General features: G+C 41.6%; 1 protein-coding gene across 1 annotated transcript; it reads right to left on the reverse strand.

Moving 5' to 3' along the window:
- Positions 1 to 1,006: 1,006 nt before the first annotated feature.
- Positions 1,007 to 2,569, reverse strand: LOC136425156 (zinc finger protein 135-like). Its single transcript, XM_066413953.1, has 2 exons — positions 2,473 to 2,569; positions 1,007 to 2,358 (listed from the first exon to the last, which is right to left on the reverse strand). The coding sequence occupies exons 1-2, from the start codon at positions 2,567 to 2,569 to the stop codon at positions 1,007 to 1,009; spliced, it is 1,449 nt and encodes a 482-aa protein (XP_066270050.1).
- Between the last annotated feature and the right edge of the window lie 14,278 nt (positions 2,570 to 16,847).

Here is a 16,847-nt window from a genome sequence, read left to right on the forward strand (position 1 = left end):
TGTGTTTACTTCAGTGGAAAATTTAATGTTGGCGGGATTTGTAGGAGCTCATGAGCAAAAGAGGGGTTTAATCATGACATGAAATTGCACCAACCGTAAAAGTTAATGTACAAAATGTCTAACATGGAATTGATAATGTCAGAAAGAAACTTTTAAAATGAGGCAAAGGAGGTAACGGTATGATAGTTCCATTTTGGTTTTGTGAAAACTTTTAAGTTTTCAAATGACAAACGAAAGTCCCAAGTTTAACTACTTGCAAAACCATTCTGGCCTGAAAATCAGCAACACTATATTTTTTCTTGAAAGATCTGCAATACCAAGTGAGGGTGAGGAGCTTTAATGTCAAGAACAAGAGGAGAAAATACCTGGATTGAAAACCCCATAACGAGACTCAGGCCTTTTCAGCTCAGAACGAGCACTGGAAATCGGGCTCGATAGGGGATGAATCTCTGTTTTTGCTACAGCAATGTTCATGTAACAGTTACACGGGCCATGGAGGATAAAGTGCTATGGAGGAAGCTCTCTGGATTGGTAAGTAAGTAATTAAGTACGTTACACGGAGCCACAAAGTTAACACACCAAGCTGATTAGCATTTCAAACAATAAATGTTGAACTTTTAATTCATAAATGATACATCATAAACATCAAAAAAAGAAATGTCTTGCTCTTTTGTCCAAGATCCACTTATATCATCATAGCCAATATAAGTACAAAGAAAAATAAAATTCTAGTTGTGAATAGTATAAATATTCATGTTTTAGGCACTGAAATATTACGGTAGTAGAAACATAATGACTTTTAAACTTTCATCTTTTTACCCAATTTTGTACGAGATTAACTCAAAACTTTAAATATCGATATAGGAGTTTACTTTCCAAATAAACTAAAACTTAAACTTCAAACTTTTTATCTTTGAGTATTATTTTCCACCCATAAGAGTTCTTCTATGTTGGTTCAAAATTGTTTTCGTTGCTGCAGAATATCACACTGGTCACACTTTTAGGGTTATTCTCCTGTATGGGTTCTCATATGTTGGGATAAGTGAGACTTCCGAGCTGTCCTGTATCCACACTCCCCACATATGTAGGGTTTCTCTGCAGTGTGTTTTATTAGATGTTGGTCCAAATGGCATTTTTGAGCAGCAGAATAGTCACACTGGTCACATTTGTAGGGTTTTTCTCCTGTGTGGGTTTTCATATGTTGGGATAAGGTAGACCTCTGAGCTGTTTTGTATCCACACTCCCCACACATGTAGGGTTTCTCACCAGTGTGTTGTCTTTGATGTTGGTCCAAAGTGGATTTCCGTGCAGCAGAATAGTCACACTGGTCACACATGTAGGGTTTTTCTCCTGTATGGGTTCTCATATGTTGGGTTAAGTCAGACTTGTAAGCTGTCCTGTACCCACACTCCCCACACATGTAGGGCTTTTCCCCTGTGTGTTTTCTTAGATGGCTGTACAGGGAGGATTTCAGTGCAGCAGAATAGTCACACTGGTCGCACTTGTAGGGTTTTTCTCCAGTGTGGGTTCTCATATGTTTGGATAAGTGAGACTTTCGAGTTGTCCAGTATCCACACTCCCCACACATGAAGGGTTTCTCTCCAGTGTGTTTTGTTAGATGTTGATCCAAATGGTATTTCTGTGCAGCAGAATAGTCACACTGGTCACATTTGTAGGGTTTATCTCCTGTGTGGGTTCTCATATGTTGGGATAAGCTAGACTTGTGGGCTGTCCTGAATCCACACTCCCCACACATATAGGGTTTCTCTCCAGTGTGTTTTGTTAGATGTCGGTCCAAACTGGATTTCAGTGCAGCAGAATAGTCACACTGGTCGCACTTGTAGGGTTTTTCTCCAGTGTGGGTTCTCATATGTTTGGATAAGTGAGACTTTCGAGTTGTCCAGTATCCACACTCCCCACACATGAAGGGTTTCTCTCCAGTGTGTTTTGTTAGATGTTGATCCAAATGGTATTTCTGTGCAGCAGAATAGTCACACTGGTCACATTTGTAGGGTCTATCTCCTGTGTGGGTTCTCATATGTTGGGATAAGCTAGACTTGTGAGCTGTCCTGTATCCACACTCCCCACACATATAGGGTTTCTCACCAGTGTGTTGTCTTTGATGTTGGTCCAAATGGGATTTCCGAGCAGCAGAATAGTCACACTGGTCACATTTGTAAGGTTTTTCCCCTGTATGGGTTCTCACATGTTTGGTTAAGTCAGGCTTGCGAGCTGTACTGTATCCACACTCCCCACACATGTAGGGTTTCTCTCCAGTGTGTTTTCTTAGGTGTATGTCCAAATTGCATTTCTGTGCAGCAGAATAGTCACACCGGTCACACTTGTAGGGTTTTTCCCCTGTGTGGGTTCTCATATGTTGGGATAAGTGAGACTTCCGAGCTGTCCTGTATCCACACTCCCCACACATGAAGGGTTTCTCTCCAGTGTGTTTTGTTAGATGTTGGTCCAAACTGGATTTCTGTGCAGCAGAATAGTCACACTGGTCACACTTGTAGGGGTCTGTGTGGGTTTTCATATGTCTGGATAAGTGAGACTTCTGAGCTGCCATGTCGACACTGTGGAGATGAAACAAATGGAAACAAAGATTTCATGTCTATTTGATGAGGAATTTGAAAATTGAAAGTTTTTTTTACGTACGTTGACTTGCTTCCACTTCTCTTCAACTTAAATAATTTTTCAACCACCAACCAACCACCCTGTAAAAACTGGGCGGTTGCATTTTGCGAAACTTCTCCAAGCAGATGTAAGGTCCGGCTCAGCTTTTAAAGCGTGTTTCTAGGATAATCGGTAGGTGTTTTTTTTCGTGGTTCACTTGTCAACCTTTTCGCCCCATAGTCGACACAAAAACGGAGCATTAGACGGACGTACAGTTGTCTCCCTTCAATGAATATTACACTTTCAATGTCTCTTTTAATAAGCTAGTTCGGAGTTGCTACTACGCATTTGCAGTGTCAAAGGTGAAGCCCCCCGGCTTGAAAACAGTGCTGGTCTCGACATTGTCTAGATTTACATAACAATGCCCCGCCGGATTTTGTTCACGTCTGGGGGGGCCTTTACCTTTGACACTGCACATACGTAATAAAAACTCCGAACTAGCTTATACCAAATCCAAAGGCACGTCACAAAGGCCATGTTGATTTGATTATATGGATGATATCCAAGCGCACATCAATTTTCGCCCGTTTCCAAAACAAACAAGATCAAAAAAGAGTAAGTTTTCTACCATACCGCAAATCATACAAAGCAGCTACAAAATGAGAAAATATATGTTGTAAATTGCAATCACATATTTCGGAAAACGGATACGAGTGTCGTAGATTGACAAAGTCAATTCCAAAGTCAAAAAAGGAGATGTGAAATAACAAAAATGAAGAATATATTATCCGGTATACCATGTTTTAAGTTGTGTTCATCTTTCTTGACCACTTAGATTCCATAATGAAGTCAACTCTTTTTGCCAAACTTTTTTGATTCGCACGCTCGCATCAGTTTTGGGGTTCCCGGAGGATGTCATCCATATAATCAAACTAACATGGCCTAGACCCTGTACACATCAACCACGAAAGTATCATTCAAAGATATGAGAGAGAAATTACTCTACGATAGTTCTCATTAAAACGAACTTCTAAACAGTAAACTACCACACTCAACTCATAAACACCGCTATAAGAGAATCCCACTAAAAACATAATGGAACGTATGTTACCTGAGGTTGCAGATAGCGAGCGGACGGAAAAGACGGCGTGCAGTAAGATGGCGTCCAGAACTAGTAGTTTTTCACCGCCTTCAGGTGCTGCTGTAATTTACAATATGCAAATCGCTCTCGTCAGAACAAGCTGTCCCCAAATTTCATCAAGTCAGGATACCTCTGGTCGGAAATATTATTGACTGTAAAGCCTGCAAAGAATGTGGCAGAGGGAATACGCTTGTCCAAAGGGGAATTCACATCATCTTAAAGCAGACGTAAGGTCCGGCTCTGTTTTCAAAGCAATTTGTACGCTTTTTTTAGGGTCCACGTGGTAGCCTTTCGCCTCATTGTCGCTCCATAACGGACCATTAAGCAGTCGTACAACATGCCACGCTTCGCTGAAATATTTTACCCTGGATGTCGTATTCATAGAAGCTTCACTGGAAATACGCAATAAAAAATTAAGCGAATTGTACTTTACTTTTATTCATCCATCTGAGTAATAAATACCGTTCTGGAGGGACCTCCTCAAGCACGGGACCCTTATTTTACGTCTCGTCTCTAAGACGCTTTTACTAAATGTGCAGGCATCCTTGTTTTTCGAGACTATGCTATATTTTTGACATGAAAGCAAAGTTGAATGACGCTGATCCGGATCCGTGACAATGGCCGCAAATTTAGTTCCCCCCCATTTAACTAGAGCCTTACTTAAACTATTCAACTTCTTACATTCACCGAAAAGGTGAACGTTATGTTTTTTTAAGCTTTTGTATGTATGTTTTGCGGCATGAACATACAGCGTGACGAATTAACCTTGATTGACATATCAAACTTTGGCCTGGAGGTTTATAATAATGATAATAATAATAATGGTTTATTGGTTGGAAATAACCAGGGCAATGGCAGCTAGTGCTGATGAATTGCTGCATGGTTTACAATCACTTAATACACAACAGATACATGTGTGCTCCACACTTGCACTTTGTGGAACTAAGGATCTGGGTGGCTGCGATTCGGCGCCAGCAGGTGACCTCAAAACGATCTTCCCCAACCGAAGTCAGGTACCCACAAGTGAGAGCCTTTGTTTTATGGTAAAGGTAGATCATTCAAAATTAGTTTACCCCAAAGGGTACCAAACGGTAATAGTTGACCCCGAAGGGTACACCAAAAGATATTGCGCACCACTCTACCTGGCTTCGACGGATACTTTTCAGCGTAACATCTCAACCAGGTAAGTAACTAGACTTGTAACCCGGGACCTCTCGGTTCTGAGCCTAACACCCCGCCGATTGGGCCAGACGTGGTGATCGGCATTAAATGTTTGTGGGACGTCTTCCACCGGCGGAGCTTACTGAACTGTTAAATAATGACTGGGCGGATGGTTTAAACGCTTATTCTCTCCTACATTCCCTTCAACTCTTTTACTTTCCATTTGTCGTGACTGTTGTGGTTGTCTTTTCTTTGATACAGTCTCAAACTTTACGTTAATGGGTGTGTGTGTTCTATATCTCTGCATATGTAAGATACCCACAAGGCCACGGGATGTCTTCACCTGTTTCTCTTAATTCTACCACCTGTTTAGTCTCGATTCTTCACCTAAGCTAGGAATGATTCGATTAGAATTTAACACATTTCTTCTCAACGCGGGTAGCCTTAAGAATATGCAAAATTTAGTGTTTCCTTGGCGTCTCGACTCGAGCATTCTTGTATTTGAAGACTATATAGAACGGTGCTTCTTTTTGAACTGGAAGAACTAGACAAACCTAATTAACCACAGAATTTGCCGCCATTTCAAAAACCTCACACGCATGCGCCTATAATCTTGGCCAGACTTGGTCGTACACGAGTACAGGTGAGTCGCGTTGAATTTCTTTCTCTATTATTGAACCTCTATCACAGGGACTACCAGCAGTTGTTAGTATCAAGTGACGGGTACATATAACAAGTGAAATAAAGGTTAAGACAATAAGGAAACGCAGGCAAGTGATATTCGGTGACACAAAACACATACAGCGTAGAAAAATTCGTTTTTTAATCGTTGAGCGCTCTGTCGAATCGCCCGGTCGCCCGCGGGTCCAGTGAACCCGCGCCCGTACACGTAACAAACTAGCGACGAGTTTTACTTAGTTATCGTATGCGTAATACTAAAAATCATCGCGACCCTGTATGTCATGACTTAACCAGCTAAATTGACGAGTTTGTGCACAAAAACATCGACAATTCGGAACAATATTTGGAGGCTATTTACCCCAAGTTTACCGGGATTCGAAGAAGGTCCTTGAATTAACCTGCATAGTCTCGTGTCAGGAAATATATATAAGCTTCAAGTCAACCAGTCTCCTGCAAATTTTAAATCAACCATCATATTTTTGTGAGCGACGTCTTTTCGAGCATAAGACGGGATTTTACCACTTGCATTCGACTGTCTTTTTGTCACTTCAAATGCTACACGTGAGCACAGGATCAGGATTGTTTGATTCGATCAAAATGGTGAATTTCTTCTGTACTATAAGCCGATATAAAAGCCCTTCGGTGTGTGAACACACCAGCTTCGGTGTCGGTTTAGCCGGTATATGAAACCTAACCCGAGTGTCATCCTGTTTCAGTTCCAAACTTCTGTATATAGCCGATATAACCACCCTTTAGTGTACTAAACACACAAACTTCTGAATAGCCGGTATTACCGCCCCTCGGCGTAACGCACATTTTTGTTATTCGTTGCTAAATTATATCTTTTACATCCACGTTGTGTCGATAATGCTGTGTTCTAACACAGGGATTTGAAATTCCAACACCTGGCGGGATCGTCACGAGAACGTGCTAGCTTGTCGGTCCTAATTCCACCGCTGTCACAACTTGTTCTTTGATTATCTCAGCCGCGAAATCACGGCATTCTTTATTTGTATTTATTACATCTGTAACTTTATCAGTTTCAACTTCGAAATTTGAAAACCGCGAAGACCTCCTCTCCCCTCTCGCCGCGAAATGAGATTAAGTCCATCAAGAATGCACGGATCTTACTCGAGACCGTTTGTGAAAATGTTTGATGAAGACCGCACCCTTGTTTTCTGACACTGGGCAGGGCAAGGGAAGGCCTAGGGCTCAAAGTCGAAGCTCGCAGATTTTTTCGCCGCCGTAAAACTTGTTGTTGTTGTCCTTGTTTAACATCTATAAATATCGCTAGACGTGGTCTCTTGGTGCTGTGTGTTACGCTTGGTTCAAAACTCGGATCATGATTGGGAAACCCTTTATCATTTCAAAATGGCGTCACTCGCACATGGAAAAAGATTGAGTTATTTGATATGTGGTAGACATCGATGGAAATAGTTTGTAGTTATGTCCCGAAATGCGATTCAATGATTACGTTACCGATTCTTTGAGTTTGATGAGGCTCCACTTTTGTCTCACGTGACTCAATTCGCTCGATATTGCTTGAATATTCGTGAAACTGTCTCAAGATCATGTGTGCTACAGTATTCAATTTCACCGTCCACTCAAAGTTATATCCTATGATTTAAACACTCACTGTAAGCGTGCCTCTTTGTAAAAACGCGGTCGTCTTAACGTTTGATAGAAGTGCGCATGTGTAGTCGTGGTGCATTGTGGTTTATAGGTCAGCGGCCTTCAACTTTGACCTTTGACCACAAAAAGCGCACTCGGAACCGCGAGATCATGGATAAGATGAAGAGCTCGGAATTTTATTGGTGGTGGTTTCCCAAGACGCTAAGATAAGTACATGGAGATGTCAACATTAAGCCCGAGAAACTTTAGGCAACTCCAAATGTGATTTATAGATTTTCGGATTCTTTCTAAAACATTTATTGCTGTAGATGGGCGAAACTTACAGATACTAGACAGTATAAAAACAGGTTTGCTATGATAGAGTCGAATGCTTTAAAACACCGTGTGTGATCTTTTGATGCACGATTAAGGACATTAAGGGATGGAATCAAATCTCAAGTCATTAATTGCCATGGGGAAGATGCCAGACTGTCACCGAAACGTCGATGTGCATTAAACACTTTAGTTTGTGTACGATTTGTTATTCAAGTTATCAACTCAACATCATGATGAAAAAAAATCTCAATAAAAACTAGACCATACCCCTTTGTGTAAATTGATAACATCTAAGAATGCAATTGTGATCATCCTTTTAGAAATAAAGGGCCAAGACCAAGGAATATTCATGCAAAAGTTACTAAAGTATGAAACTCAGAGCTGGTATTCTGTTTGCCTTCAAAAACACATAATAACGTAACATGACCTATTTACGTCCGGTTTGGCTCATGTCCACATGTCGCGGCTTATTATGCCAAAGCCTGTTCTCATGAGCAATAAAGAACGACGTAAGTATGATCCTTAGCCATCTCTCTCTATTATACAAAACAATAAAAAGGTTTTCGTCCAGTGACATAACAGAATAACAAGTTGCACGGAAGCGTCACACATAACGTATTTCATATGTAATTTGACACCGCGTAATTCATGTTTTTTCTAACTCGCACGATAGCTAGGATCTTTTACGCGTAGCTGACGTTAAACCTTTCCTTGATATTCAGACTATCTATGGTGATTCGAGGTTTGAAACTCTTACCAGTTTTAGGAAGGTTCGATACAACCTAGTGACCCCCGCACCGGAGGCTAATTTTTGCACTGCAAAACATAATGGCCATGCGTTTACCACGTGAACGCCACGTGCCGCGCATGTCGGGGAAATTCACAGATAAACGTTGTTTTCTTCCATCGCGTCAAGCAAGTGGCGGGACAGACATAGTGATTTTACTATCATTTGTCTGTAGATTACTTTGGACAGTTACTGTGCTTTTTTTCTGGTCTATGTTCGTCAAGTATAGTGCTAGAAGGGAAAAGTCTGAAGTGGACGATAGTGGGTTACCCTAGCACAATTCTTCATCATATACCTCAGTATAAATACATGCTCGCATGGCGTTAAATAGGCGGAGAAAAACTTACAGACCATGCATTTTCTTTTTAGAAGAGCTGATATTTCTGACCATCCTCGTTTAAAATCTGGCTCTGTCTGCGCGGTTTTAAGATATATTTGTTTTGAATAAATTGGACGTTAACTGGTCATGTTACGTTACTACCCAATATTCTGTCTATGTTGCTGTTATTGTAAACACTCCCTGCTGTGTATGAGTTTTAAGTTTATGACATGCACTTTTAACTATTTAAACCCCAATCCACTTTATATATTTCTTAACAATGTTAACAGTATTTTCATGTATATCTGAACAATGTTAACAATATTCTTATCTATCTATGAACATTATTATGTTGACAATACTTTCATGTATCTCTGAACAATGTTAACAATGTTTTTATGTATCTCTGAACAATGTTAACAATGTTTTTCAGAATCATGCCAGGCAAACGCCTTAGGGGTGAGTACCTTTTTTGTCAACTTCTACAATTGTGCTACTTTTCTAATACTACAGAGGACAACATCAAGAGAAGAAAATAATGCAGCTTAAAGCAAAACCATAATTTATGACTGCATGTGCCTTGGATCAAATGAATACTGAACTTGTATACAAGCGATCGCTACATTTTTGTTTACATCCATGGTTTTCAATGAAAATGCTACATATACAGTACAGTTTTCTACCAGACATCTAAATCAGCATTTCAAACTATTAATTATATGTTAAGTAATCTTTTGGGCACATTTTGATGTAACGGGGGGCGCCCGAACATCGACGCGCCCTAACATCGCACGGATTTTTTACTGATCTTATTTTGCATAAGTACGCCGTGTTTGTGTCCAATAACTAAGCTGATAAGGAAGGTAAATAACCCAAGTTCATGCACATGATTGTCATTTACATTCAAAACATATGTGTACATATTCATTTCTTGTTTTGTCGAAAAGTAGCATTTTGACAATAATGATGGTAGCGCTAAGTAAAGGGTCACTGCGTAGCTAGACGGCCCGGCACCTAAATATACGACCTGTGCCAAGCAGATACATAAGTCACACAGCTATCATACACATAAGAAAAATAACTTAATAAAACACTAAAAATTTGGGTCTTTAAGTGTTTGTTGAGAAGAAAACCGACCAAAGAAAAACAACGTAAACATTGCTGTCGTCTGACGACGTTGTTTTCCCGCCATTTTTGGGGGCCGCGATGGTGCCGAAACGATTCAACGCAGTTTTGTTACGCTCTAACATGTGATTGGTACCGTCTATGAAAAGGAAACTGAATACAGAGATGGCGAAGATATTTCCCAATAAGTAGACGGAGTATTGTTGATGTCAGCGGTGTCGTTTATTCGTAATGATTTCGTAAGTCGGGCCGTATTCAATACGTACGTCGGGCCGCGTAGTAGCCTATTTCCCGTGGAAACATGAACTGGGATGCGCTAGATATAGCCAGCGCGAGTTCCAGCGCGTAAAAAAACGTCCGATATTTGGGCACCCCCCGTTATGTGGACGGCATATTTAACTTGAGAAGCTGTGGATGGTTCTTTAAACATCTTTAAAGCAATGGTATGGCAGAGGGTAAAAAAAAAACCTTTTTTATGGCAGAGGGTGTTTGATCAAATGATTGATGATGGGCCTTCTAGCGGACTGCCACTGTACTGCAGCAGAAAATTATGGTTTTGATACCTTGTGTTCTTGACATGCTATATATACATGTATATATATAATTTATTTGGTCATGACTTTTATCAGCTTTTAGTCTCATCAAGAGATGGCTGCAGATCTGAACTTCTGCTGCCTTAAAGTTTTGATATCTTAGCCACTTTTTAAAACACACTGTAGAAAACACAATTGAGCCGTATGTGGTGTGATAGTGTTTTAATCAATGAACCATTCTCTCTCTCTGTCTCTCTTTATCTGTGTCTCTTTCTGATCTGAACATGAGTATTAATCCAGTCTGCTTTTCTTTCTACAGTGCATAGTGTCTACAAGGGAGAGTGCGGCCGTCCGTTCGTGAGGCTGGAGATCTTCAGTCCAACGACGGGCATAGTGGGAGGTTGGTTCCCGGCTCTGCTGGATACTGGGGCAAATAGGAGTTTCATCAATCGCGAGGACTTCCAGGTAATGATTGTTGATCATTGCCATTATCCATACTCTGAGTTCACCCCAACCAATCAAACCATGTGAATCGCATTGAAACTCAGATTCGTAACAGCCATTTCCCGACAAATCCCTTTCTAACTTGCGTTAACGACTACATCTGACAGAACAAACTCGCCATTGAGATGGTGGAGGGTGTCAGCTTTCCAAAGATGTTTTCAGATTGACAATTTTGGCACTTTGGAAGTGATTGAAAGTGACCGCGATTTAACATTTAGAGAAAAGTGGTAGAAACTATTTTTTTCTCTATAGATTAGTACATCATTTCAGCCAGGTCTTCTCCACTAAAAGTTTCAGTCTCTATAATTAATGAATAAAGGTCCTTCAATGTAATTCAGTGTAGACGTCCTCTTGGCCCCTGGAGATCAAAGGAGCTTTTTTCTAGCCAAGGCAAGTAACATGGCCATGGCAAGCGAGACTTAACCAACGACACTTGACTTCATCAAAGATGGGTGAAAGGGTGGCATAGAGTTGTTTGTTTGTCGTGTGTTTCCAACAACACACATCATCGTGCCTGACAAGTATTCATGGTACACGACTCACAGCGGGAAAATCGAAAGCAAAATTGTAACAACAATATTGTTTCTGTTCTGATGTGTGATTTCCATGTTCTTTGCTATGGATTATGAAACTGCACCATGCCTGGCCAATTCTAACCTCCATATCATGTGCTTCAAAGCCGTGTTACTATATTATTACTTAAAAAATAAAAATGGGGGTAACGGTTTTGGTTCGGAGGTTTGCACCCGTGCGAGTTTGTGCACTCAACCAAACTCACATTCACTCACTCACTCACTCACGCACGCTCTCACGCACGCTCTCACTCACTCACTCACTCACTCACTCACTCACTCACTCACTCACTCACTCACTCACTCACTCACTCACTCACTCACTCACTCACTCACTCACTCATTCATTTTCTCATTGCAGAAGCTTGGGGTGGCTTCCCGGCGGTATGTGACACAGTTCCGACAGTACAACGCGGACGGAACAAAGATTACGACGAGGGAAGCGGCTATGGTGAGGGTCTCTCATCGAGGGAAGGTCTCTGACGTGGATTTCTGCATCGCTGATGACCTGGAGGCTATTCTGGGGATCCATGAGTGTGTGGCCTTGGGGCTTGTGACGGTGAATGGCTCACCGACAGATGAGAACTTGGAGACATGGAGCCTAATCAATGAGTTCTTTGGTGACGGCGCATTCCTTCCAGGTAAGAGATTGTGGCCTTAGCAAAGGCACTTTACACGACTTTCCTCACTTCACTCAGGTGTAAATGCGTACCTAGCTTTGGTTAGGGACGTCCCTCGGATAGGACATTAAATGGAGGTCCCATGTTTGAGGAGAGCCACACCTCGAGCATGTTTTTTTAATTTTTTTTTTATTAAACAACAGAAGAATATACAGGACACAGAGGTGATGTACTCTAGCTAAAGCTAATATTAAACATCACCTCTGGAAAAAAAATTACAACTTACATAGACAAGTACAATAACAATAATAAACAGCAATTGGGTCGTCCAATACAAACAAACTAACAAACAAACAATGAATATATCAATATACCTGAACTAAGTTTTAAAGCGTCTGCTTGTCAAAATATAGTGCTGAGTCAAGCCTAAAATGTTACAGTTGAAATCATATGAAACAAAGGATGATCCTCTTAATAATAAATAAATAAAGGCTTGATCAGACAAAGTATCGATATCAAGAATATGGGCTAAAAGGTTCCGTAGGTTGCCCAGAAGGATGAGTCTTTGTTGACTGTATATAGGGCAGTACAAAAGATAATGGACAACGCTTTCGCTTCGACATCCGCAAGTGCAGGCTGGACTTGTTGCTAAGTTGCGTGTGAATAAACTTAAGTTAAGACTGCACGTGCCGGTGCGAAGGCGTGTGAGGAGGGCGCAAGTGTACCGGGGGCCATGACTAAAATGTGAATAGAAAGAGGGACGTACTAATTTGACTAGATGTTTTTTAAACAACGAAACATTTAATGATCGAACAGATATACCAAGACCGTTCCAATGATGCGTTGCATAAGGAATAAAAGACTTTTGATATCGAGTTGTAGAGCAGAGCGGTATCCTTAGATTAAGTTTGTTACAAAGATTATAAGAAGTAGAAATGGAAACTTCAGGAGGGATCAAATCCTTAAGATACTGGCGAGTATGGCCATGGACAATTTTGTAGAACATGATCAGAGAGTGAACGTGACGTCGATATCCGAAAGTTTTTCCCAACCTAATTCAGAAAGTAGCGAAGAATACGAAGACCCTCTTACAGCCCCTGAGACTGCAAGCGCGCATTCGTATTGGACACGTTCTAATCGCTGGGAATCATATAAAGTACATCCATGCCAAATAATGTCAGCATATTCAAGGAGAGGACGAATGAAAGATTTATAAATAACATCAAGTACTGTTCGTGATAATCTGAATTTCACTTTGTTAAGAGTGGACACTCGTTTGGACGCCTTGCCAATCATATAAGAAATTTGTGTTTCCCATGACTAGGTGGACGTAAGAAAAGTCGCTATATGCTTGTGGGTTTTGACTGATTTAATAACACAATTATCAAGAAGAAGAGGGGGGGGTGGTCGGGAGGATTTGATTTCTTAGAAAAACACATTTCTTCAGTCTTTAAAGGGTTTAGGTTCATAAGCCATGTTGAAGACCAAAGTGATATCTTCCTAAGATCAGTATTGAGTCGATCAGCTGTAACGTTAGGATCTTCCACAATGTCCAATAATGAACTATCGTCAGCAAATAAAAAGCATGTTAAAGAACCCACTGCACTTATCGAAAAGAGTAGGGGCCTTCTCGGTGTGAGTGGTTCAAAACCGACAGTCCTATGGCCGCACATGGGGCAATTGTCATATTGAGGTCACCTGTGCGCTGAATGGCAGTCGCTACAGACCATTGCGATCTAGCCCCACCAATTGTGCGCTCCTCGCAATATTCAGCCCCTGGCTGCAAAGAGAGAGTATTCAGCCGACCCAATGATAAAAACAAAAACAATGATGCACCTATATTTTATTTTGTTCTTATCTACTTAGTATAGAATTTGTTTTGTCTGTCAACTTCACTGGTATACACATTAACCATTAGTGTATCATAAACAGTTATATATAATGTCATTTATTTGCAGAGGGCTACATTGAGGCAATGCACCCCATTGCAGGCCCTCTGGTGACAGGTTTCAGAGTAAGTCCATATATATGATTATATATATATATATATAGTATTATTAGATGAAATCTATATTGTGCAAAAGTTGTTCTTGTAGTATTTCTCAAGGAATTTGATGGTTCCTCTTGTGTGGAAAAATGTATCAAGTGATAATGACAAGACACTGTGACAGGGAAACACTGAAAATCTTACACATTTTGTGAATTTAGGGGTTTAAAAGTGATCTCAACAAAGTGCAAGTTGCAGTGATGTAAGATGTGTTAAAGTGTTAAAACAATGTCAAATTTTTTGTTTGAAGGTCAGCATTGGTTTATTGAAAGACCATGACCACATCTATGGCAAAGAGTGTATCCTGTCTAGTAATTAATTCTGTTAAGATATCCGCCATTGATAGACTTAATATTGAAACAAAGAAGCGAGTAGAAACAGACTCCTGGCGATAGAACCCGGGCCTTCCAGTCCACAAGCTGCACGCCCTAACCACCAGGCTATAAGGTCTGGTTAGACCGTTAGACTGGTCAGTTGCAGGTGCTTGAACCCCACAGTTACAATAATATATGCTAACTGGACTGTTCATCTGTTATACATGAAGGAACTCCTGCTGCTGCACGTTGTGGGCGGTGCAGTCCAATCACAGTACAATTATAGGCTGGACCGCCGAGAACTGCGCAGCTCTCTTGAAGAATTACGTCGGCACAAGGCACGTCAAGACCAGGTAATTGTCATTTTTGCACGTCTCAGACTGTTCATGCCCTCAATACTGACATCAAAATTGATTTGAATTGCACAATTGGGCGTAACCATTAGGTCCTGGGAATATATCTCCAGTCTGACCCGAAATGGAACGCCAGCCATTGCTGATTCTATTTGCACGAAGTCAAAAAGAATAAGGGAAGTAGCTGAAGGAGGGTGGGGCAGTTCTGTATCCTAGCAACAGGCACCAATCCAGCTTGTCTCTTTATTCCTAGTAGTATTTGGAACGTATTCCTAGTAGTACGGAATGTATATTTTTTTCGTGTTATATCAATACTCCGGTAATGCACAAACAAAACGCTGTTGTTTATTGAAGTTCAACTTTATTTTTATGTGCCAACATTCTTATCTAAACGTTTTATGGATGAATCGATGTTACTGGAAGCTCCCTGCGCCCGTGTTCCGGCTGGTTTGAGGTTCTGCTCCGATTTGTCCGGACAGTGACCTCAAATAAATTACGCACCCCTGCTTTGATGAAGGCCCGGGACGCTTTTTGGATTTTGAAAAGTTTTAAAAGTGGGTACTTGAATCGAGAAAATAAGGTTATGATTTCTAAGCATCAATAACAACTGTTAGTGTTACAGCTGCCAGTGTATGAACTAATGTTTCTGACTATGTTTCAGCTCAAGAGAAAAGAGTGCCAGGGGGAAGAACGCTGTGCAAAGGTAATTACAGACTTTGATTGTTGGGAAGGTCTATTGCTTAGTGGACTGTTTCAGTCATTCAAATATGAATTGACAAGTCAAGTAATTTACAGATTCCCGGATTCAAATCCTCTCAGTCACAATTCAAACTTACAGGGTGTAGATTGTGGATAAACTGGTCAACTGATTTTGCTGTTATTGATACGTTTGTGCATTGTATTTCAAGGTTCATGATTCTTGAATGTGTCAAGTGTCAATTGTCTATTAGAAAATACCATAGTTAACCAAATAGATTTCATGTTTGTTGTCTATTCTTGTCTCTAGTTGTCATGATATGCATGTTTATTGTTTCTGACAAGTTCTGTTCTTCCTCCACAGAGACAGCGCACAGCTAGCGTTCTTCCCTCCGAGTCAGCTGCAGCTAATGCCGTGACCAACCACCACCAGGCAGACCCTCGGACCAAGGCTAGCAACACCAGGCCGAGGTCCAAGCGGTCTGCCACGGTCTCGGCAGCAGTCGGGAAAGCGCCGGCGGAACCGGCTGCAGTGGCTGGAACCTCTGAGGCGACCCGAACATCGGTCGCCAATGAGGAGGGACCGGCTACCACCGTCGTGGCCAACCACCATCATCAGGCCACGGCAGCAGCTGGGAGACCGCCCGCGGAACCGACTGGAGTGGCTGGGATCCCTCAGGCGGCCCGACCACCGGTCGCCAGTGAGGAGCGCCCAGCTGCGAGGGCCACCGGGAACCCTGAGGCAACCCGACCACCGGTTGCCGATGACGGGAACCCTCCTCAGGCAACCCGACCACCGGTTGTCGAGGACGGGAACCCTGAGGCAGTCCGACCACCGACTGCCGATGACGGGGGCCGTGGCCCGGCTGCAGCTGCGGGGGCGACTGCAGACGAGGCCCCGGTCCAGGTGCAGGATGAGCAGCCACCTGATCCACCTCCTGTAAGTTAGATACAATAATTGTTGATCTACTAATTGAGTCTTATAGACCTTTCTCACGCGGCGGACATGATAGAATGAAAACGAGGCCCTTGTGGCAAACATTAGACCGATCCTAACTGTCAATCACAATTAGTAGTTTAGCCAATGATTGCCTGATGATTAGAGAATCGACCAATGAAGAAGTGGCTACTAGACCGTCAAATATTTGCATTTCTATGTTTTTATTTTGCATTTCTACGTTTTGACGGAGGAGGGCGGGGACGATGGGATCGGTCAATAAAGCTCTAAATTACTACATCTTTTTTTGTGCATTACATTAGTTGTAATATTGATACCTGGACGTCATATTTTAAATCTTAATGTGATTTTGGAGGGAAACTAAATCTGTACATTATTTTTGTTTCTTTGCCTCATTTGGCCTCGTCTTCATTCTATCATGTCCGCCGCGTGAGAAAGGTGTATGATATATGAATGTTTTGATCAGGGCTGAC

This window comes from Branchiostoma lanceolatum, chromosome 19, assembly GCF_035083965.1.
Source record: "Branchiostoma lanceolatum isolate klBraLanc5 chromosome 19, klBraLanc5.hap2, whole genome shotgun sequence".
Taxonomy (NCBI): domain Eukaryota; kingdom Metazoa; phylum Chordata; class Leptocardii; order Amphioxiformes; family Branchiostomatidae; genus Branchiostoma; species Branchiostoma lanceolatum.